A 24666-nucleotide genomic window follows, 5' to 3' on the forward strand; every position below is an offset into this window, starting at 1 on the left:
ATTCTAATAATGTAAACCAAAATGTTACAGAAACATTTTCTATGACAGTATTTTTATATGTCATTGATTTATGCCACTGAAATTCTGAAGACAAAAATAGCGATGACACTCAAGAATTTGATTATGTACACAAGGCAGCATCTCTGAGTATTTTAGTAGCTAATAGAAATTATTTAAATCTTTAAGAACAAATTACTGGCACAGACACTGAGATCGACAATTAACAAATGGGACCTTCTGAAACTAAAAAGCTTCTGAAAGGCAAAGGACACAGTCAACAAGACAAAAAGGCAGTCCACAAAATGGGAAAAAATATTCACTAACCCCACATCTGACAGAGGGCTAATCTCCAAAATTTACAAAGAACTCAAGAAGCAAGTCTCCAAAACACCAAAGGATCCAATTAAAAGGTGGGTACAGAACTAAATAGAGGAGGCTAAAATGGCCAAGAGACACTTAAGAAAGTGCTCAACATCCTTAGCCATCAGGGAAATGCAAATCAAAACAACTTTGAGATACCATCTTACTCCTATCAGAATGGCTAAAATCAAAAACACCGAAGACAATTTGTGCTGGAGAGGATGTGGAGAGAGGGGAACACTCCTCCACTGCTGGTGGGAGTGCCAACTCGTACAGCCACTTTGGAAAGCAGTATGGAGATTCCTCAGAAAAATGGGAATCAATCTACCACAAGACCCAGCAATTCCACTCTTAGGCATATATCCAAAAGAGGCAAATTCATACTACAAGGGCATCTGCCCCACTATGTTCATAGCAGCATTATTTGTAATAGCCAGAACCTGGAAGCAACCTAGATGGCCCTCAACTGAAGAGTGGACAGAGAAAATGTGGTACATTTACACGATGGAGTATTACTCAACAGAAAAAAACAATGGAGTCTTAAAATTCGCAGGTAAATGGATGGCACTAGAAGAAACCATCCTGAGTGAGGTAACCCAGTCACAAAAAGACAAACATGGTATGTACTCACTCATATATGGATTTTAGACATGGATCAGGATAGTGCCAGTCTGCACTTCCACTGACAGAGAGTCTGGGAAACAGGAAAGAACCTAAGAGATATGCATGGTACCCCAGAGAAGAGGAATGAGGCTAGATCTTCTGAACAGATGGGGAACACGGCAAGGGGTGGGGGAGGGAAGTGGGAGTTGGGAAGAAGAGAGGGGGAGAAGAGGAAGAGAGAGTAGGTCATGGGGAAACAGGAAGGTCAACTTGGGGGGTAGGTAAGGGGGAAGAGGGAATCATAGGTTAGAAGACGGATCAGGCACCAGTGTGACCTCTAGTGATCTAAAGAGATGACACCAACTGGCAAGCTAAGCAATAGTGGAGAGACCACATCGAATGCCCATTCCTGATAATGAACTTGATGTCTATAACCATCCTGGAGCCTTCATCCAGTGACTGATGGAAGCAGAGGCAAACACCCCACAGTTAAACACTGAACTGAACCCATGGAACCCAGTGACAGAGAGAGAGGAGCAATGAGCAAATTGGCAAAGAATGGGCTGGCAAAACCAGCAGAGACAGCTGATCTGAACAGGGGAGAGCTCTTGGACCCCAGACCGACAGCTGGGAGGCCAGCATGGGACTGATCCAGACCGCCTGAATGTGAGAGTCAGTGAGGAGGCCTGGGCAACCTATGTGGCCCTGGGCAGTGGATCAGTGTTCATCCCTGGCATACAAACAGACATCGTGTGTCCACAACAAAAAGAGGGATGCTCCCTCAGCCTGGACAAAAAAAAAAAAAAAAAAAAAAAAGAACAAATTACTAAGACTAGCTCTTGAGCCCGTAACCTAAAATGTAAAAATGGTTTGCACAGTGGTACTGGGGCTGGGAACACTTGCTTAGCACATCTCCAGCACTGGCTCCTCTCCCCAACAAATATAGATATTGTAGATATACTTCATATATGCTATTCATTTCCATTTATCAACAGAAAACAAATGAGTTCTGATAGCTCAATGATCATTAACACTTGTAGCTTAAAGTTATTGTAGATTTACTATTTATCTCTTTTGCTATTAGAAGTCAAAAGGAAACCATTTGTCCTCTACTATTTAAAAAAATTTTTTTTAAAAAGTGAGCTAAGAACTTATTATCTGATACTTCTTAATATCCAGGGTACAATTCAGACTACCCCTAAATACTATATTTACTTATAAAACAGTAAACATAAATGTCTAAGGTACTACAAAAGTAGTGAAAGCTACAGCATTTGCAGCATTCTGCTCTAAATCAAACTCTCTTTGTGTGTATGATGAATCTGGAGTGCACCACTTTAACTCATGTAGCTAGCCAGCTAGCTCAGGGGAGTTCTGGCTTCTGCATCCCATGCACTGGAATTACAGGCAGACTGCCATACCCAGGCAGCTCTGGCGTGAGTTCTGGGGATGTAAACTGGTTTTCATGCTTGCTGTCAAGTGCTTTACCTGCCGAGTCATCTCCCCAACCCTCCTTTACTAAATCAGACTTCTTCTCATGCTAAAAGCAAAATCAAACCCTTTCTTTTTCATAAAAATCAGTAAGAGCAGACAACATCACAAGTCCTGTTTGGAAAGTATTCTTATCATATTCCCCACACCAGCCAAACCAAACTTTAAAATGCATTCTGTTCATTATCACATCCATAACATGAAGAGAAGAAAGTTAAGTTTATGGAGTGGTTTCTAAGTACTAGGTGCTATGTCGATGATTTATCTGTTCTTTTATTGTTTGTTTGTTTGTTTGTTTGGGGCTTTTTTTTTTGAGACAGGGTTTTTCTGTGTAACCCTGGAACTTGCTCTGTAGACAAGGTTGGCCTGGAACTCAAGAGATCTGCCTGCCTTTGCTTCCCAAGGACTGGAATTAAAGGTGTGCACCAATCACCTCCCAGCTAGTTTACCAGTTCTTAGTAAGATCTATGTAGTAAGTGTCATCATCTCTCTTCAAAGAAAAACATACAGGATTTTTAAAAATTAACAAATTTGTGGGTAGGCAGAAAAGGGGAGTGGACCTGGTAAGAGTTGGGGGAAGAAGAATGAACAAGATCAAAACACACTGTAAAAAACTCTCAACTCTGAAAAAAAGAGAAATTTATACAAAGCAATTGTCATAGATCTGAAGACAAATCTGTCTTCACCTGTGCTTTCCTCAATGCCTGCATGCTTACTCCAATCACGGTACTCGTGAAGATACTGTGTTTTGAGAGAGACTGTACAGCCATTTCATATTGTATATGTATGCCCCTACTGTATATGTATCTGATAATGCACATGTATGCCCTTAATATATAGGCATATGTACTTCATATTGAACAAGTATGCCTATATTGTATGGGCATATATATTTCACTTTGATGACAATATAACAAATATCACCAAGGAACAGCAGAACTGGTTCTAAAAATGTGGGATAACACTTACAATCCTCTTTTAACTTTAAGGAAAATCAAGTTTAGATCTTTTTCTTTAAAAAAACAACAAAAAACATTCATACTTGGACAGGATGTGATGGTGAATACCTTTAATCCCAGTACTCAGGAGGCACAGGCAGGCAGAGAGTTCTTTGAGTTCAAGGTCATTCTGGTATATCTATACAGGGAGTTCCAGGCCAGCCAGGGCTACTCCATTGTGAAACCCTGTCTCCAAAACAAAACAAAACAAAACAAAAAAAAAAAACAGATCCACAAACCAAACCGATTTACTCAGAACATCTCAGAGCATCTTGTAATTCTGGATTTCCCTCATGTGAATCTGATCACCTCCAGAAATGCTAGTTGAAATAGAAAATGACTCCCCCACTCCCAAATTAAGCTTGGTAAAATCTTTCTCCATAGCAAATATATTTTTCCAACTTATAAAGTAAAAACATCACACTTTAAAGATTGGGGGGAGGTAGCATTGTTCCTGGAATACAAGAGATCCTCCTGCTTCTGCCTTCCAACTCTAGGATCACAGCTTGTGCTATGGTGCCTGGAATGGCACTCTGCTAAAAAGGAGCTTGCCTTTTTGTAGGATAAACTGGAACATCTTGTACCAAAGGTACAAAAGAGGGCAGGCATAGTGGAATACGCCAGTAATCCCAGGGCTTGGGAGGGGAGGCAGAAGAATCAAGAGTTCAAGGTCACTCCCTGCTACAAAGCAAATGAGAGATCAGCCTGAGCTACATGAAACCGACAGGGGGAAAAAAAGCTGCATGAACACCTTTAATTCAGCACTCAGAGGTAGGTAAATCTCCTGAGTTTGAGAGTTGAAGCCATCCTGGTCTACAAAGGGAGTTTCAGGACAGCCAGGGCTACACAGAGAAATCCTGTCTCAAAAAAAAAACAAAAAAAACAAAAAACAAAAAACAAACAAAAATAAATAAATAAAATGAATAAAAATCAAAGAATGGAGGAACGTTAAATGGATACAAAAGTCAACTTGAGAGATTTCCTACTGGTGAATTGTAATGTATTAAATACAATTAAAAATTTATATTAACGATTTAAGCTTAATAAGAGATAGGGTGTTTTCAGAGGTGTAAAGAACTTCTCCCCAAAATATTTATTAATTACAAAGAGAAAAAGTTTAAGGAAGCTGGGTACTGAACATGTTTAATTAAGAAATCAGCCAGGTGTTTGTGGCACAAGCCTAAAATCCCAGCATTCGGGAGGCAGAGGCAGACGGATCTCTGTGAGTTTAAGGCCAGCCTAGTCTATACAGCGAGTTCCAGGACAGCCTCCAAAACAATACAGAGAAACCCTGTCTTGAGAAAAAAAAATCAAAGTGAGAATTAGGAACTAAAAGGAACTAAGGAAACCTCAGAACCCTCTCTTTCAGGGTAATCTATCTTGCTACTTGTTATAAAGTGGGAAATGAGTCAATCAGTTTTAAGGTCAGCAACTATAAAAGTTGGGTGCTGGTAGTTACTATACTAGTCTTTCACTTTTATAAAGTAAATTTACAAAAACATATAAAAAACATTTTTAACTTTTAATAGAGAACTTCAGTTCTTTAAACTCATTCCAAGTCCAATTATGATTAATCGAGGTCAGTGTCATCATACACCTGCCAACAAAACAGCTACTCCTGAAATGGAAAGAAACACTGGCAGAGCTGACAATCTTCACATACTATATGAGCGAAGCAAAACTGGATGGACACAGAAACTACGGTTATTTTAAAATGTGGAAATTCTACAAAATGTGTTTTAATTCATCACTGAACAGCAATCAAATTGGTTATTTCAACTGTAAAATTTTGTGACTATACTGTGACTACAAAGGGAATTGGCAAAAGGACAGACGCCAGCTCTTCTTACATACACATGCACTTTCCATACATATAATCACCACTCAGGAGGATGCCAGTTTCTCAATTCAAGCCCTACAATTATAAAATCATTCCATGTACAACACAACTGTTTTTGTCTTATAGAAAACCTGGCTGACAGTGAAGGGGAACAGGAACAGGTGACATCCTCAGTAGCTGGGCTTAAAAAGCCCTGCTGGAGGAGGTGTAGCTTCTGAAAATGTTCCTTATGCAGGGGTGAAAATTCAACTCAGAAAGTGACTTAAGTGCCAAGGCCTGGCCTGGCCCTGGATGAGTCCTGCCATTTACCCATGGTTAAGAATCAATCTTCTAAGCCATTTGCCCTTTATTTCTAAATGCATAAAGTTTTTTTCCATATAATTCATTTTTGGTTAATATATCTACAAGAATGAAATGACAATTTTCCAAGAACCCATGGAGCAAGTATCATGCCCTACTTCCCACTATTTTAATTCTATGTATTTTACTACGGTTGTGATTTTCAGTGAAAGTTCTAATTTAATTTTTCAACTATTAAAACAAATGCACAAAAAGATGATTAGTTAGGAGTTTCATGCCACAAAACAACTAAACATTTTGTTACAAATGAAAGTACCAAAAAAAAAAAAACAATATTACCCAAGCCATCTCCATGTCCTATTTCATGGAAAAGCTTACCAGGTTCATCTCCTGAGTCAACTCAGAAAGGATAATCACTCCTATTATGCAGTGTTCCACAGTACCCTATGGAAAGCAGCCAAGAGGAGACATGATTAGTTCTTAACTTCTAAAAATTAAATGCCAAAGCATCACATTTACCTAGTAACAGTCCTTAAAAGTATTTTAAAAAATACAGAACTCATTTTTGAAGGACAAATTTCTGTACACAGAGTTAAGGCGAAAATGAATACCTACCTTAGAAATGCATACTACTCTATACATTGTTTCCCAACATTTACAATTAACAAACTAAGCTTCAAATAACATTTAATTTAGTACTTTTCCGACAATCTTAAGAATGGGGGAAAATGGTTTTTGTTCTAGAAATTTGCTTGAAGCCTACTGTGATAGCTGTACTCAATAATTAATAAGTAGCTTAGAAACTAATTTAAATCTCTTGATCTAATATCAGAAAAGATCACTTAGGCTCTTTTAATATTACCAAACAGTGCACGTGTAAGGAGTCGTTAGGTGCCTTAATGAAGACATCTAGAGTATCGAATGTAGCAAAGTAAATATATGACTATCAATATGGTATAGTTTCCATGATGTTTCTAATTAGCTTCCAATTTAATTGCAAAACTTCCTTCAATTCAGATTTCATGTGCATATTACTAACAAATTACCCTATTACAAAATCATATTGGAAAGCATGGAAATAATGTAGCATCAAATTACAGTGCAGTAATACAAAAGTATGCACAGATGTGCTTTCTACATCTTCATCTCACAGTTGGTCATCCCTCTAACTTACACAGAAACTCAGCAACACTGAATTCAAGGTATCATTAAGTTCTTATTATCTCAGAACCACCAAAGATCAACTCTGGGAGCATCAAACAATGCATTTTAATTCTTTGTGGGCCTCCTAGTCACTCTATCATGGCTGTTCTGTGTATATTAGCTCAATAAAGTTGAATAGTGTGACTCTAACCAACTGACAGTCTGAAAACTTTTCTTTCCTTTTTTCATTTTAAACACCTGGAATCACAAGGGCTTGTGCTCCAGCTTTTACATGGGTTCTGGGGATTCAAACCCTGATCATCAGACTTGGCACAGCAAGCACTTTACCCATGACCATCTCTCCAGCCCAAGAACTCTTAAACTTAACACCAACTAAAGTTAACTGCTGTGCAATTAAAAATAGCACAAGTATAAAAAAAATCACTAAATACCTAATTATTTTAAGAATAGGGCAAATAGGAACCAAGGACAGATTTCTGATTCATTTATTGTCTCAAAACCTGTAATTACCATATGGACCAGGAAGTGAACAATCTCCTAGTAGTTCCTGTTCTTTCTTTCTTATACTCTAAATATCTGAACTGGTGTAAGTCAGGTACGAAAAGTATGATTTACCTATTACTTATATTTATGTCATGTGTTATGATTTAGTGATTCACTTGAAAACACTCCTCAGAAAAATATTATAGGTGATGTAGTGTGGGGTTAAAAAAAAGCTGTCAAAAGACTTGTCAGAGAACCAGTTATGCTTTACTAAATCGCAGCTTTTTTTCATTTGTACAATGAAACCCACTTCCTAGGACTCTTGTGAGAACTAGGTGATTATCATTATAAGCCAGGTGGTGGTAACACATGCCTCCTTTACACCCAGTACTCAAAAGGCAGAGGCAGGTGGATCTGTGAGTTTGGGGCCAGCCTGTTCTACAGAGTTCCAGGACAGCCAGTGCTACAAAGAGAAACCCTGTCATGAAAAAAGCAGTATATATATGCTTTTATATGTATACACAAACATGTTATAAATAGTACCTTTAGAAACAATGATTATTTTCATTCTTCAGATATAGCATGATTTTTAACTGACAATAAATAATGAAGGTTCCAAATGACAAATAAACAATGGTACTACAAAGAGAACCCAGTAGCTCTAAGCAGTATTTTAAACAACCAAAGCAAGTAGTAACACTGTAATGGGTGACAACCAGTGCCTTCTTACCTGAAGAAATCTCTTCACATCGGCAATAATGTCTCTGAAAACAAACTCATCTTTCTGAACTTCGAACCACCCCAGCTTAGTGAGTTTAGCAATGACTTGAATAAGAGCTTGAATGACAAAGGGAGCCAGCTTAGGTTGTGATGCCACATAATTCAGAATGTAGTTTCCTATAAAGACAGTATCAGTGACCACTTGGATTTCTGAGAAACATAATGTGATCTTATGAAGAAAAGAAAAGGGAGGCAATAACATGCTCTTTGATAAACGAGGTGATCCCTATCTTCAAAATGTGTACTTACACAGTAGATGCTATAAAATTTCTTTGAAAATCATGAACTTGTTCCTCTACATTATGATAAATCTTGGGATAATTTTAGTAGGATATAATTGTCATTTTTCTATTTGTGGATGTCACATGCAAAAACCTGATAGGTAAATGCAGAAAACCGCAAGGCAAATGAACCAAGCTGCTTAAGAGGCACAAAAATACATAGGTAGTACAATACAATAAAACACAAGAATGCATATGTCTTGGATGTCTACTAACCACTGGATTTCATTATCCATGTTATCCACTATACCCATCCTTATCTGGCACTATAATTTTCCATCGCATCATCACTTTACAGGACCTCACAAACTGCAACTTTAATGAGTCCTACAAACTTCACATCGTTTCAAGACAAAAGTGCACATTTGCTGTACCTTGAAGGTGTTTCTAAATCACTTGATCTGCACGACTCTATCAAACATTTCGTAGAATTCTATCCAAAAACAACAAAACAAAAAAACCTGTCTGGCGAAATTGTTCCCATAGTCTCCTTTGTCTCATAAGCCGCAGTGTAGCAAGTCACTTTCAGAAATTCATATACCATGTTACAGAGGAACTGAGTAGGCCAGGATGGGGACATGGCTCAGTGGTAGAGTGCTTGCCTCACATGCAGGAGGCAAGGTGCTTGGTCATCAATAGCTTGAAACAAATAAATAAATAAACAAGTGTTTACTGTGAAGATAAAGTCTATAACCATTTTTTAAAAACCTGATCTTAGTTATGAGACATAAAAATATAGTAGCTTACAACAGTACACAAAGTTTTTTGTTTTTTTGTTTTGTTTTGGTTTTTGGTTTTTACGAGACAGGGTTTCTCTGTATTGTTTTGGAGGCTATCGGTCCAGCCCGGCCTCAAACTCACAGAGATCCGCCTGCCTCTGCCTCCCGAGTGCTGGGATTAAAGGCGTGCGCCACCACCGCCTGGCCACAAAGTATTTTTTTAAGCATGAAAATAAAGTAATGCTCACAAAAGAGTTAACACAGCAAAGCTACCCAACAAAAATGTTTCAGTGGGAACACTCCAAACACAACACCTTAAGAAATGAGTGATCAAGCCGGGCGGTGGTGGCGCACGCCTTTAATCCCAGCACTCGGGAGGCAGAGGCAGGCAGATCTCTGTGAGTTCGAGGCCGGGCTGGACCGATAGCCTCCGAAACAATACAGAGAAACCCTGTCTCGTAAAAAAAAATAAAAAAAAGAAAGAAAGAAATGAGTGATCATCTCTCCCTGAAGGAAGTTAGGATCTACTGTGGGTGAAAATACAAGAACAAGAAACTGGGAACTATGAATAAGCAAGTATTAGGAATTATGGAGGCTCTGGAGGAAAGCACTTGCACACATGCACACACAAACAGGAAGAAAGAATTAGAAGGTGGAGGTGAGGACAAGCAGAACCTATACACTGGTAAAACTGTAGGGACTTGGGAAAACGGTTGGAGAACGTCTTAAAAGTTTGCACAAACTTACCTTATAACTCAGTAACTTCATTCCTAGGGTTTACATAGAAAAAATGGGAAACACTGAACCATGCTCATAAGTGAATGTTCCAAGTATATATAACTGCTTATGGTGACAAAGAGGTGAAACTCAAGTGGCCGACAAGCTCTTCAACTAGTAGTAAACATGTTTTAAAAGCCATATACACACAAGGGAACTAAACAAAGAGGAATTAATAGTAGTGTGACGACATGATGGAACTCACCATTTTGCTTACTGAAAGGTACCACATATGTGCAAAAGAACTACAAACACTATGATCTTATTTCAATGAGACAGCTACAAAAATGTCAGTCTATGGGCAGCAGAAAGCATACAGGAGTGGGGCAGACAGCCTCCAAATGATTTCTCTAGGGTAATGAAATGTTCTAACACCAAATGTTAAAGAATGTTCATACAACCATAAATTTACTAAAATTAAGCTTTCTACTAAAGGCTTGTAACTGAGTGATTCCGTTATGCTGACTTTTTCACCAGCATTGAACTGTTTTATGATGTAATATGTATTTGCTTCAGAAAGGTGAAAAAAAGAAAGAAGGGAAGGAAGAAAAGAGGACTGATTTAGAAAAGGAAGCAAACCTAAACTACACATTTATCTGAAGATGAAAAGGATAGCATTCCAGTCCAGGGAAAGCACATAGGAACAGCACTGAGGTAGAAGTTGGCATGAGAGGAAGAACCAGCAGAGCACAGGATTTTTAGGGTAGTGCAGCTACTTCATACACTATTATAATATCAGACACATGCCATTGTACATTGCCCAACTCTGGTATATATTATCCCGATGTTGATAACAGGGGAGACTACCCATGAGTGGAAGCAGGGAGTATTAGAGCACTCTATAGTTTCTGTTCAGTTTTGCTAAGAACCCAGAAGTGCTCAAAAACAATTAAGTCTATTTAAAATATATACTAAGTTTCATGACTCAGGCTTACATAGTTTGAACCACTCTTTTCAAAAATACAAATGCATCTCTTTTGCTCAAGTGTAGAACTTTCTGTAGACTGAAGAACTTTCAGAAGACTGTTAGGAAATGAGGCAAACAATATATATCACTGTGTGGTTCTGACCAGTGAATTTTGATCTTAAAGATTCATAACACATCAGATATCTTCATTTTCTAATACAGAAATATAAACAATATTAACTGAGTCTTAAGAACAGAAATGAAACAATAATCTATTTTATTACAAAGAAAAAGTAATCTCATAAGCCAATTATTAGGTTTGTCCATATGAAATGCAAATTTACACACATATAAAAATGTAAAATGTATTACTCCCAAATCATAATAAATAGCTACTCTACAGTATCAATGTTTTTCTTACTATAGTTAGGAATCAGCTGTTGGTTATAAATGTATCCAAACTGATTCTGTTGTAACCACGTGAGCAATATTGTAGAGCTGGATTCCTTCTGGGCATTCAATTGCCTAGCAATTAAGAGCATGGACTCTATGCAGATTTAGGGGATTTGAATGACAACTCTATTTCCTGGTTATGTAATCCTGAGGCGGTCAGAACCCATCATATCCAGTTTATTCATTTGTAAAATGAGGATAATTCATTAACTTATTTGGATGATTAAAGTATACTCGTGAAAATATTAACAAATACCACATATACAAAATATAATTATTAAATTAACAAAATTTTACAATTACATATTGCCTTATCTATCCCATCATCATCACTGCATGAATAAGGCTTTACTATCTATCTTAAAATAACAGTAAAACTAAATAACAACTCTAATAAAAGCCTAGCAAATTTAAAAGGAAATTTTCATTTTTAAGATATAATTTGTTCTTCTACATGCCAGCATCCAGTTATGCCAGCACCATTCATTAAAGATGCTTTCTTTTTTCCATTGTATATTTTTAGCTTCTTTGTCGAAGATCAAATGTTCATAATGCTGGCATGTAGAAGAATGCGGATAGATCCATGTCTATGCACCAAACTGAAGTCCAAATGGATCAAAGACCTCAACATAAATCCAGCCACACTAAACCTCTTAGAAGAGAAAGTGGGTGGTACCCTTGAATAAATTGGTACAAGAGACAGCTTCCTGAACATAACACCAGTAGCACAGACTGTGAGATGAACAATTAATAAATGGGACCTACTGAAACTGAGAAGCTTCTGTAAGGCAAAGGACACAGTCAGCAAGACAAAAAGGCAGCCCACAAAATGGGAAAAGATATTCACTAACCCCACATCTGACAGAGGGATGATCTCTAAAATTTACAAAGAACTCAAGAAGCAAGTCTCCAAAACACCAAAGGATCCAATTAAAAAGTGGGGGACTGAACTAAATAGAGAATTCTCAATAGAGGAGGCTAAAATGGCTGAGAGACACTTGAGAAACTGCTCAACATCTTTAGCCATCCAGGAAATGCAAATCAAAACAACTCTGAGATACGATCTTACTCCTGTCAGAATGGCTAAAATCAAAAACACCAATGACAATTTACACTGGAGAGGTTGTGGAGAAAGGGGAACACTCCTCCATTGCTGGTGGGAGTGCCAACTTGTACAGCCACTTTGGAAATCAGTATGGAGATTCCTCAGAAAAATGGGAATAAACCTACCACAAGACCTAGCAACTCCACTCTTAGGAGTATATCCAAAAGATGCCCATTCATACAACAAGGATGTCTGTTCCACTATGTTCATAGCAGCACTATTTGTAATAGCCAGAACTTGGAAGCAACCTAGATAGATGCCCCTCAACCGAAGAGTGGATAGAGAAAATGTGGTGCATTTACACAATGGAGTACTATTCAGCAGAAAAAAAACAACGGAATCCTGAAATTTTCAGGCAAATGGATGACACTAGAAGAAACCATCCTGAGCGAGGTAACCCAGTCACAAAAAGACAAATATGGCATGTACTCCCTCATATATAGAATTTAGACATAAATCTGGGGAGTCCCAGCCTACAATCCCATGGCCAGAGAGTCTGGGAAACAGAACCTTCATTGAGTGGCTGGTGGAAGCAGAGGCAGATTCCCACGGCTAAGCACTGAGCTGAACTCAAGAAATCCAGTGACAGAGAGGGAGGACTGATGAGCAAAGGGGTTAAGACTGGGCTGATATAACCCCTAGAAACATCTGACCTGACAAGGGCTAGCTCTTGAATCGCAGACTGATGCCTGGGAATCCAGCATGGGACTGATCAAGACCCCTGAATGTGGGTGTCAGTGAGGAGGCCTAGGTAATCAATCTATTGAGCCTTGAGTAGTAGATCAGTATTTATCCTGGGTATACAAATGGACTTTGGGCTCCCATCCAACAATGAGAGATGCACTCTCATCCTGGACTCTTTGGGGAGGGTCTAGGCCCTGACCTGGATGAAATGACAGACTATGGACACCCCCATGAAGGGCCTCACCCTCCCTGGGGAAATGAGGGGATATTGGGGAGGTTGGTGGGAGGGCACGGGAGGAGGGGAGGGAAAGGGAGAGGGACCTGGAATTGACATGTGAAGCAACTTTGTTTCTAATTTTCTAATTTAAATTTTAAAATAAAATATAAAAAAGATATAATTTGTTAAAAAAATTAATGAATCACTTACTGATGTCTATCCTCTGTTCTACAGGTAAAGGACTGATTCGGGTAACAAGTTTTGAAAGACACGTTGCTGCAAGGAGCTGAGCATAGGATGTCTGTAAAGAACAGTAATTTTTATTATCATCACAAAAATAAAATACTCAAATATAAGAAATTTTTCTAAGAAGAAACAGTAGTTTTTGAGTTCTCCAAAGTAGCAGATTTATAATGAATAAAATACATGTACTTGAAATACACTGTGTAGACCCATGAGTGCACACAATCTCCCATAAATATCATTAGCTGAGGATATGTACAAAACCATCTCAACAGCACCAAGCAAATGGGAGAAATGAGTGTCTCAACAAGTTCAAACAAACACTCTTAACATGGCCTCGCACTCCTGCACTCTGTGCTATTACACACCAAACACACCTGGAGCCACACCTGCAATGGCAGATGTTAGCAGCTAAGACTGACCCTGTGTAGACGCAAATCTGGCTGCTGCTCAGGTGCCACAAATTTCAGTGATACAACTCCAGTCTCCAGGGTGTCTCAGGAACTGAGCCAACATGAGACATACCTGTCATTATATCAGTGTATATCCACCATGTCAAAGAAAAAAGGAGGACTTTAAATGTCTAACTCTTAGGCATAGTGTTAAATTAGTAGCAGGTCAGTGAGCTTTCTCCAATGATGCTACAGTTACCATGTCCTAAAAGAATATACGTCGACAATGTCAAACTAAGCGGTCATAACAATATTTCCAACTTAAAGAAAGACAGTAGTCTTTCTGAAATTTAAAACAGACTATGCCAGAGTAGCAGTTTCATTAAAAACAACAAAAAAAAAGTAGTTAAAAAAATGAGGCTACAAACCAAAGTTAAGTTGACAAGTGGCAGCCAGGCAGTGGTGGTGCACACCTTTAATCCCAGCACAGAGGCAGGTGGTGGATCTCTGTTAGTTCAAAGTTAGCTTGGTCTACAGAGTGAGTTCCAGGACAGCCAGGGATACATAGTGAAATCCTGTCTCCAAAAATAAAAAGTTTACAAGTGGTTCATTATTTAAGCCAAGTAAAGGAAGCTACTGACTAATGATGAGTTAATCACCATTGTTTTACTGCAGCAGCTGAAGTTATGTTTAAAGAAAATAAACTTCACTAGCCTTTCAGTAAGAACAAATGCTCAGATGAGGACACTAAAGCAACATGAGAAGTCAATTTAAAGGCAAGTAAATTGCAAAGTTTATCATTAGCTTTAAATGAATGGGTTGGGGTTACTCAACAATTTGTTCATGCTATTAATGCTACTGACATTGCCATCTACTTCTTCTAGAAGTCAAGGAAGAATGGGAAGCAATTAAAGAACTGCTATCTTTTATGAAGAATCTGTGGAACCATAGGCCAGATATTTTCAAAGGAACTGAGAAAGCATTAATTAAATATAAAACTTAGGTAGAATCTGCCACACACTAGTGACAACTGTATATGAAGCAGAAAGGGGCTTAGCTGGTCAAATTCATAAGGCTTGTAAATAATAACAATAATAATAATTTTAAAGCCTGTATCATTCACTTTAATATTAGCATTTATTCTGTAGTGAATACCTGAATCTCTTCTAACTTAATGAACCAGGAGTGTTCATTTACTTTTGTGAGCTCACCTCCCACTCTGTAGATTTCTGCCAGATCAAGATGCTGAATACCCTGCCTTGCCCCCAACAAAGTAGACTAATAGCCTGTCAGAGTTAAATTGGATTTCTTCCTTTCTTCCTTCCTTTTTTTAAAGTTCAGGTCTGAGAGTGAAATTTTATAGCTAAAACAAAGTCACTATTTTTCACTATTAAATGGCTTTAGAAATTATACAACAAACTTGTTCTTTCAATGAGTCTAACCTAGTACCTAAATGAAGGGTACACATTTGCACAGGGGCTGGCAGGATGAGGGACACTCAAGTAACTCAGGCAACAATTAACACTGCGTGAGTCACAAGGACCGCCTGCTAGGGTACTCCACACATTCCCACACTGAGAGAAGCTAAAACAAGTAGTGAAAGCTCCACTCTTACACTTATTCTAATCTCCAACTAATGTCCCAGTAGCATGTTTAGATACCGATACAAGTATAATGAAAATTTCCATATTTGAAAAATCGACTTTGCTGTGCAACTGAGGACCTTCTACTAAATTTTTTATTGGAAATTATTAATTTACAACACAATGACAAGAAAAATGACAAATATCAAGAGGATTTAATAGAAGCATAGAAATGCCCTCTAAGTGAAAGCATGCATGATGCAAATCAGACGCCAAAGCACTGGTATAATGTTCTAGGTTAGTGAAGATACTTTCAAAGACGCAAAATTTTAGCCAGCACGACAGTGTACACCTTTAATACCAGCACTTTAAGGGCAAAAGTAGGTGGACCACTGTGAATTCAAGACCAGCCTGTTCTACACAGAGTTCCAGGTCAGCCAAGGTTCTCACATAGCAAGATAGTGTCTAATGAAAGAAAAAAATGTATCATTTCATTATAAATCTGCATGAATATTTGAACTATGAACATCTACAATCAAGTCTAATAACAGGAAACACCAACTTTTAAACTCCAATCAATCCCCAATATTTTATCAGTCAACCTGTATACATAATTACATTCAGTGATTATATTTTGAATTTTACCAACAAAACTTTTGAGTATTTTTTCCTTTATTATTATAGATACACATAAAATATTTTGGCTCACAAAGCCTTAAAAACTACAAGGCCTTTTATGGAAAGTCTGTCACCTTCTCTGTAAAACATAAAGTCTCTTTCTGTGATATTCTCCATATCATTTCATACCTCTTTATAGATCTGTGCCTCTCTAACTAAAAAGTAAACTACTTTAATTCATGTACATAGGTCAAGTAAGCTGTACAGTACAGTATTTGGTAATGTTTCAGTATGTGATGACTGCTGAGCCAGAACTAGCGTGTGCTCACACTCTCTGTCTCTGTCTCTGTCTCTCTGTCTCTATCCCTGTCTCTATGTCTCTGTCTCTCTGTCTGTCTCTCTGTCTCTCTCTGTCTCTATCTGTGTCTCTGTCTCTCTGTCTCTATCTGTGTCTCTATGTCTCTGTCTCTCTCTGTCTCTATCTGTGTCTGTCTCTCTCTGTCTCTATCTGTGTCTCTGTCTCTCTGTCTCTGTCTCTGTCCCTCTGTCTCTCTCTGTCTCTATCTGTGTCTCTGTCTCTGTGTCTGTCTCTATGTCTCTGTCTCTGTCTCTCTCTCTGTCTCTGTCCCTCTGTCTCTCTCTGTCTCTATCTGTGTCTCTGTCTCTCTGTCTCTGTCCCTCTGTCTCTCTGTCTCTCTCTGTCTCTATCTGTGTCTCTGTCTCTCTCTGTCTAGAATGAAGATATGAAGAAGCAATGAACACCCTTTGATTTTCTAGAGTTTAACATAACCTAATACCTACAAGGATTTTTTAAAAGTTATTTCTGAAATATACTTGTTAGGGCTGGGGGTATAAGTTGGCAATAGAAAGCTTGCCTAGCACACAAAAGGCCCTGGTTCATTCCCCAGCACTGCTAAAATAAACACATATAATGTGACATAGAAGCAGGCCAAGAAGAAACAAGAAACTATTTTAACACATTCATATTTCTACTTTATGACTGATTCCTATGTTTGTTTCCCTAGCTTTCTAGTTCTTTCCTGCTTAACCCCTTTGAAAGGAAATTACAATGAAAAGATGTGGCAAAAGCTATGAGTATCAGGGCTAACCACTGTTACTACCATTAGCACCGGCCTTTCATGGTTAATCACTTATCACACACTTACCGTTCCTTGTTCTAATAAAAGTTGACACTTGCTGAGACATTCTGGGCTGTCAATCAGTTCCAAGAGCGCTTTCTCAGCCTCTATTCTTTCTGTGAGATCAGTCCCTACGTAGAGATGAGTACATAATGCTTCCAATTCAGCCAAATTCTTCAGAGGGAGAAAAAACGACATTTGACTTAAATGAAAAAATAAATATATTAAAAGCAGGATACAAGATACACAAATAATGCTTATATTCATTCATTCAATACATAGTTATTGAGCAGCAATGACTCACTTAGACACAGTAACAAAAGAGGTGCATTTTCTATTTCCCAAATTACTTACTTATAAACTAAGCTATGCAATGTGAATTAATATAATGGGGCAGATTCTCTCCTTAAGAAGTTAGCAAAGTTATGAAAAAAGACATATAACCTAAAATGTTCAAAACCAAGAGTACCTCAAATCTAAAGGGTAAACCAGACAAAGAAAAGACTAGACATGTAGGCAAAGAAACAGCATTTGCAATGACTTGAAATAAAATGAGATGTTCAACAAAGTTAGGTAGGGATGATGACCACACACACAAGCTGCCAATAGCTCAATTTATACTCTTTTATTGTTTCCGATCCTACCACCTGTAACAAATGAACTAAAGATAACTATGTATGGATGACAATTATCTAGGCCTTCTGAACTCATAGTGTTTCAGGTCATGATTTTTGATCCTACAATAGTTCTAACAATATTCTAACTAATTATTGCATAGGTTCTTTTTTTCATCTTATAAGCACAAAGACTAACTCATTCTGTCTACATACAATGTCACCTGATATAGAATACATGGAAACAATGAACTACCAAGTGAGTTCAGCTTAATAGAATTTTGTTAAAGCCATTTACTAAAACAAACTATTTTACTTGGAACCTGAATTACATACTTGACAAAAATATTGGCAGAGATTTCATACACAGGTAGCCAAATGAACATAATGAGGTATCCCAAAGGAAATGCCAATTTTGTTGAGTTTTGGTCTGAATTTTTACATGCAGCTTATAGTTACAGTAGACTTGACACCCCTCATATATCCAAGCACCACACAGGAGACATCATGACTCCCATCCTTGTTTCCATTTCTCTCTTTTCTCATTTCCCTATGTGTGCCACAACCCAGTAGCCAAGACTCAAGAATTTTCAGATAGAGTCCACAACTAAAGTTTCAAATTGATTCATTAAAGTACCTCACCAGGTACAGTGCCACATACCTGTAATCCAGCCATCTGGGAGGAGGCAGAAGTATTATCCTACATTCATCACTTAGAATTAAATAGCAACATTGTAAAGAACAGGTCTAATTCCTAACCCTCAGAGTCTATGAATATAATTTTCATTAGAAATAGGGTCTTAGCCGGGAGGTGGCGGTTGCACGCCTTTAATCCCAGCATTCGGGAGGCAGAGGCAGGCGAATCTCTGTGAGTTCCAGGCCAGCCTGGTCTACAAGAGCTAGTTCCAGGACAGCCTCCAAAGCAATACAGAGAAACCCTGTATCCAAAAACCAAAAAAAAAAAAAAAAAAAAAAAAAAAAAGAAAGAAAGAAAGAAAGAAAAAGAGAAATAGGGTCTTTATAAACCCTTAGTCAAGGAATTTGAATGAAATCACCCTAGATCTGGAGTGGGCACTAACTCTAACTTTAAACCAAATTACTGGCATCCTTATAAGGAAGGACATAGTTGTACATTTCTATAATCCCAGCATTCAGGAGGCTAAGACAGGAAGACAGAATTTAAGGCTATCCTGAACTTCATAGGAAATTTCCAAACAAAATAAAGTCTTCTCTAACAGGTGGGAGATGCTGGCCCCCTTTCCGGAACTGTATGCAAGTATCAAGATTGATCATGAAGCTAGGACATTCCTTCTGTCAGTGCACCAATACAGGTGGGGACATGTCAGTGTCTGCCTGGGACTCTCGAAGCACTGTGAAATCTGACAGCAAGACACAGAACCCCAAACACCGAATGGTCTCGTAGGTACTAGTGTTCACTCCCCTAAAATAACATTTTACTTGCACCCTCAGAAAGCTCCTTGCAAAGGTAACTCTCATGAACATGGAAGTAGGTCATACTTTTAATGATCATTATCCCTACTCTCTCTTTAAAAAAAAAAGAGTAATTTTCTGGAAAGAGAAAGCAAGAGGGCTATTTCAGATGCAGAGAGATACCGAGGAGAAGCCCATAGGAAGACAGACAAAGACTGGAAATATATCTAAAACCAAGGAGTACCAAAGCTGCCAAAAGTGATGAGATGCTAATACAAAAGCCTCCAGAAGGAACTAACCCTCTTCGGCCTTTATTTCAGTCTTCTGGTCTTCAGAACTAACAATAAATTTGAGTTTTAAGCCACCCTGCTTGTGGCATGTTACAAAAGACCTAGGAAAATAATTTCTAAATATATATAAATAAAGCTGGGTAGTAGTGGTGAATGCCTTTAATCCCAGCACTTGGGAGGCAGAGGCAGGAAAATCTCGTGAGTTTGAGGCCAGCCTGGTTGTCTACAGAACTAGTTCCAGGACACGTAGGGCTGTTACAAAGAGAAACCCCTTCTCTAAAACAAAACAAAATATATGTGTATATGTTAATATTAGTCAAGTTAATGATATCTAAGTATCTAAGTAAGCCTATTAAGAAAGATTGTGGTAAGGTCTGGATATTATTTGCTTTGCTATATTGATTTAATAAACTTCAAGGTAGAAAGATAGGTAGTGTTCAGTTGGCATTACCAATCACCCTTTATCTCCAAAGATGTTTAAAATTACTTTAAAATTTTTAGATTTATTTTACATGTATGAGTGTTTTAATATTTATTTTTTATGTATATGGGTGTTTTACTTGCTTGTACATCTGTGTACTACATGTATACACTGGTTCCAGAAGAGGGCATTGGAGCCCCTGGAACTGAAAATACAGACATTGTTAGCCATCTTGTGGGTGACAGGATCAAGCCCGGGTCCTCTGGAAGAGCAGCCAGTGCTCCTAACCACTGAGCCATCTCTCCAGGACCAATATGTAAAATTATTAACAAATGACAAGTGGCACAAAATTGAAAGGGAAAAGTTTGAACTTTTATAAAAGATTTGAAGGGGGCACTAAGTTTTCTGTTACTGTAATAGTTTAAAAAAGAATTCTGATGTTAAATGTTAAACTATTCCAGACACATAAAGATTCTTGCCCTGATAGAAAGGTATTACCCAGACATCGCTAACCATCAATTTTCTGACTGGCACTTGGTTTTCCAGAGAACAGTCACTTTATCCTTCATAGCAGACTGAAATTTTTCATCTTAGTTGTTATAAACTAATGTCTGAGAATATGGTGAGAACAGCTCAGAAATGTATCCTATCCCAATTTATTGACATGTTTGGATTATTAAAGCTTCTATAAGGTATAGTGTCAACAACAGAAGCACACATAAATAATAAATACAATGAGAAGAACTGGACCTGGAAAACCTCCAAAAGTAACCAGTAGACAATGATATGATCTTGACTTCAGATTAACTAGATCTTTCTAGCCAGGCATGGCGGCACCAGCCTTTAATTCCAGCACTCAAAACACAGGGACAGACACTGAACTTGAGGCTATCTGGTCTACATCATGAATTCCAGGCCAGACAGGACTAAACAGTGAGTCTCAAAAAACAACAAAGAATAAAACCTAAGTCCTCCCAATTTTATGGACTTATTTCTTTGTATTTGACATACAATTACTGGCCCCCAAATGCGATTTCTTTCTATACAGAAAGTCTTGCGTTATTTTCTATCAACAGATGAATACTAAGTAAAAAGCCACATAACAAAAATATGCTTGCATGATGCTTTGTTACCAGAAAGCAGGTCACTGGCTCCTTGGCTGGGTGGAAGGGACAGCAAAGGAGTGAGGAAGGGGTGGAGAAGGCAGCCAGGAGGACAGTAAAGAAACATAAGAACAGGGAAACAAACGTGCGTAATGGCTATTTTCATATTTTAATGACAATTTTGCAGATGTACATAAATGTCAAAACTCATCCTATTGCAGTATAAAACATATATTATGTACCATTATATTTAATAAAAAAGCTTTTGCTCCAGAAAACAAAACAAAACAAAATTTGCTAATAATCTTTAAAACAGATAAGCCTCAAATATCTCACTGCAATAGATTGTAAAGTTCTTTTCTATTACTTCTCTATATCTTTCCTGCCTTCTAGAATCAAGCTTCATGACTGCCCCTAGTATACACTGCCTTCATTTTGAGGTTACTTGTTTCCTACAAACTGTTCCTTCTTCTGTTAGTTAAGCAGCCCTGAAGGCTTATTCCTGGGCCTCTTGGAACTAACACTTCCTTCAACAATGAATCAGATATTACATTGGTACAAAAGGAGTTGCAGGTTTGAATTGTGAATTTTAAATAATTATAACTAGGCTTACAGCACAATTTTATTAATCAAAATACGAACCATTACAAAGCAATATATATTTTTGCCAATGAGAAATAACTTTGTATACTCCTTTAGACCCATGATATGGAATCAGACAAATTCTTAGAAAGCAATTTCCACATCCTGTGGGTTACAGAAGTGTTTTTTCCTTGTAAAACACTGTCAAGGTGTTTGAAGAAGTAGCAGTAAACTGGCAAGAGGTCAAGTGGACATGGTAACCATGGTGGATGAGGCAAAAGTCTGAAGCTCAATGAATTCAACTACGAAAGCACTGATTGTGCAGCATGCAGTCCTGGTTTGTCCTGGAGAAGAGGGACCTTTCTGATCACTGACCAATGCCAGCTGTGGGTGCTGCAGCTTTTGGTGTACATGTCATGGATATGCTGAGCATGCATCTCAGATCTAGGGGCTTAACCAAATTTCAGTTGGCAGTGGACCAGACTAGCAGTAGACCACGACCTTCTTATGTGCAAGTTTGGCTCTGGGGTGTACTTTGGATTCTCCTTAGTCCAACCACTGAGCTGGTCATCAGCAATTATCATATTAAATCCAATTTTCTGTCACATGTCACAATCTGATCAAGAAATGGTTTATCAATGTTGTTAAGAGTAAGAGACACTAATTCAAAACAGTTTTCTAAAAAAAGGTTCAGTCAGCTCATAAGGAATCCATTCAACAAGCTTTTCTGTCTTTCCAATTTGCTTCAAATGTCAAAAAGAACATGAATGGTCCACATAGTTCTCTGGCAACTTCTCCTGTAGTTGTAAGAGGATCAGCTTCAAAGATTGATTTCCATAGACCACTGTCAACTTCTGATGGCCAGCCACATTGCTCCTCAACTTCAGAGCTCTCAATTCCTTTGCAAACTTTATTGGACCACCACTGCACTGTATATTCATTAGCAGATCATAGGCCAAATGCTCTGTTGAAATTGTCTCTGCTGCCATTGATCCATTTTAGACTTGAACAAAAAAATGTTCACAAAATGGCTTAGCAGGTGGCTGGAACCCATGTAAAAAGAGACCCTACCATACACAAAGTTGTAGTTTAACCGCCACACATGCGCCACGGCACATGTAACTGTGGTAGTTTGAATGTAATTGCTCCCATAAGTCCATAGGGAATGGCAATATCAGAAGGTGTGGCTTTGTTGGAGTAGGTGTGGCCCTTTGGGAAGAACTGTGTCACTGTGGAGGTGGGCTCAAGTCACGCCATATCTCAGTTTACTTCTTGATGCCTGCTGATCAAGATGTAGAACTCTCAGCTACCTTTCCAGCACCATGACTGCCTGCATGCCACCTTTCCTACTATGATGATAACTGACTAAACCTCTAAATTGCAAGCCAACCCCAATTAAATGCTTTCCTTTTTAAGAGTTGCAGTGAGCCGGCCACTGGTGGCCCACGCCTTTGATCCCAGCACTCGGGAGGCAGAGACAGGCGAATCTCTGTGAGTTCCAGGCCAGCCTAGTCTACAGGGCAACCTCCAAAGCAATACAGAGAAACCCTGTCTCAAAAAAACAGCAAAAAAAAAAAGAGAGAGAGAGAGAGTTGCAGTGGTCATGGTATCTCTTCACAGCATTAACAACCCTAAGACAGCAATTAACAACTAAAATTTTTAAAAAATCACTTAAATTTGCTTTTTGTCTTCATCATTTCCATAATATAAATCTAAAATAAACAGTAACATCACTAGCAAAAAGCATACAGTGAGAAATTCATATTAAAATAATTTACAACATAACCATATGTATTAAGAATCTCAAATGACAAATTTCCACAATGCAAAACTACAGTACTTTCACAACAACTGAATAGTCCTTCAGGTACCTCACAGTTTACAAGAGTATTCTCATCTTTTCTTGAGTCAATTCTGAAACCAGACTCCTGTGAACCATATAGTTTTAGTGTGCCCATTTTCACAGACAGAAAAACTGAAGTTGACAGGACACATGCATGTAAGCTGCACAAGAGTCATAGAGTAAACAGACAAGACTGAGCCAATGACAAGTCTACATGCAACAGGCACCTCCCTCACCATCTGCCATCCTGACACCCTTTATTCTTTAGTCATCATCTACTTGCCAACAATGTCTAATTCCTACTTTTAACCTACCCTCATATATGTCTTTAAAAGCTTTCCAGAAAGGTACTAAAAATAACATCCAACCAGTAGAAACCAAAGTAAACATGTCTCTAGCAGAGTTCTACCCCAAGTATCCCTTTCCTGTAGTGATGGAGTTCCAGGCCAGGACGTAGATTCACAAGCTTCATGCTGTCTTCTGTTTTTCCTTTCCTTAGTTCCTCTTGCAATTGGGGAGCACTTCAGAAGTGAGATAGAAACCTAGTGCAATGGAAACTCCCAGGAATCTATGACAGTGACCCTAGCTAAGACTCCTAGTAATGCAGGACACGGAGCCTGAACCAGTCATCTTCTGTAACCAGCCAAGGCCTCAAGTGGAGGGATTGGGACAACAACCCAGCCACAAAACCTTCCACCTACAATTTATTCTCCCTGCAAGATGTACCGGGGGAAAAGGTGGTGCAGACCTTGCACAAGTGGCCAACCAATGACTGGTCTAGCTTAAGACCCATGCCACAAGAGGGAACCATGCCTGACACTGTCTGAAGTGACAGAACCCAGAGGATGGATAGCCCAGAGACCTAGGATAGAATCAAACATGACTAGTCAAAAAAAAAAAAGTCAATGAAATGATTCCTAATAATATTCTGCTATATGTATAGATCTGAGCCTAACATATCTGCCAGAGATGCTTCATCTAGCATCTGATGGGAGCAATTGCAGAGACTCACAGCCAAACATTAGGTAGAGCTCAGGGAATCTTGAGGAATAGGGGAAGGAAGGATTAGGGGAAGGGAGGATTATAGGTAGTCAAGGACTCTACAAAACAAACCCAAAAAATCAACTAACCAGAGCTCATAGGGGCTACAGAGACAGAACCAATAATCAGGGAGTATGCATGGGACTGACCTAGGCCCTCTACATATATGTTATGGTTATGTAGCTTGGAGATCTTGTGGGACTC

General features: G+C 38.4%; 1 protein-coding gene across 2 annotated transcripts in view; it reads right to left on the minus strand.

Moving 5' to 3' along the window:
• Nucleotides 1-24666, minus strand: part of Ranbp17 (RAN binding protein 17) — a 323547-nt gene that overhangs the window by 293487 nt on the left and 5394 nt on the right. For both annotated transcript variants that reach the window (XM_040748431.1, XM_040748430.1), the window contains exons 2-5: nt 17165-17311; nt 13373-13463; nt 7970-8136; nt 5971-6036 (exon numbers count right to left, since the gene is read on the minus strand). In XM_040748431.1, coding sequence (XP_040604365.1) covers nt 5971-6036; nt 7970-8136; nt 13373-13463; nt 17165-17311 — 471 coding nt within the window. The remainder of the gene's footprint in view (nt 1-5970; nt 6037-7969; nt 8137-13372; nt 13464-17164; nt 17312-24666) is intronic.

Source organism: Mesocricetus auratus, unplaced genomic scaffold, assembly GCF_017639785.1.
Source record: "Mesocricetus auratus isolate SY011 unplaced genomic scaffold, BCM_Maur_2.0 Super-Scaffold_100007, whole genome shotgun sequence".
Classification (NCBI taxonomy): domain Eukaryota; kingdom Metazoa; phylum Chordata; class Mammalia; order Rodentia; family Cricetidae; genus Mesocricetus; species Mesocricetus auratus.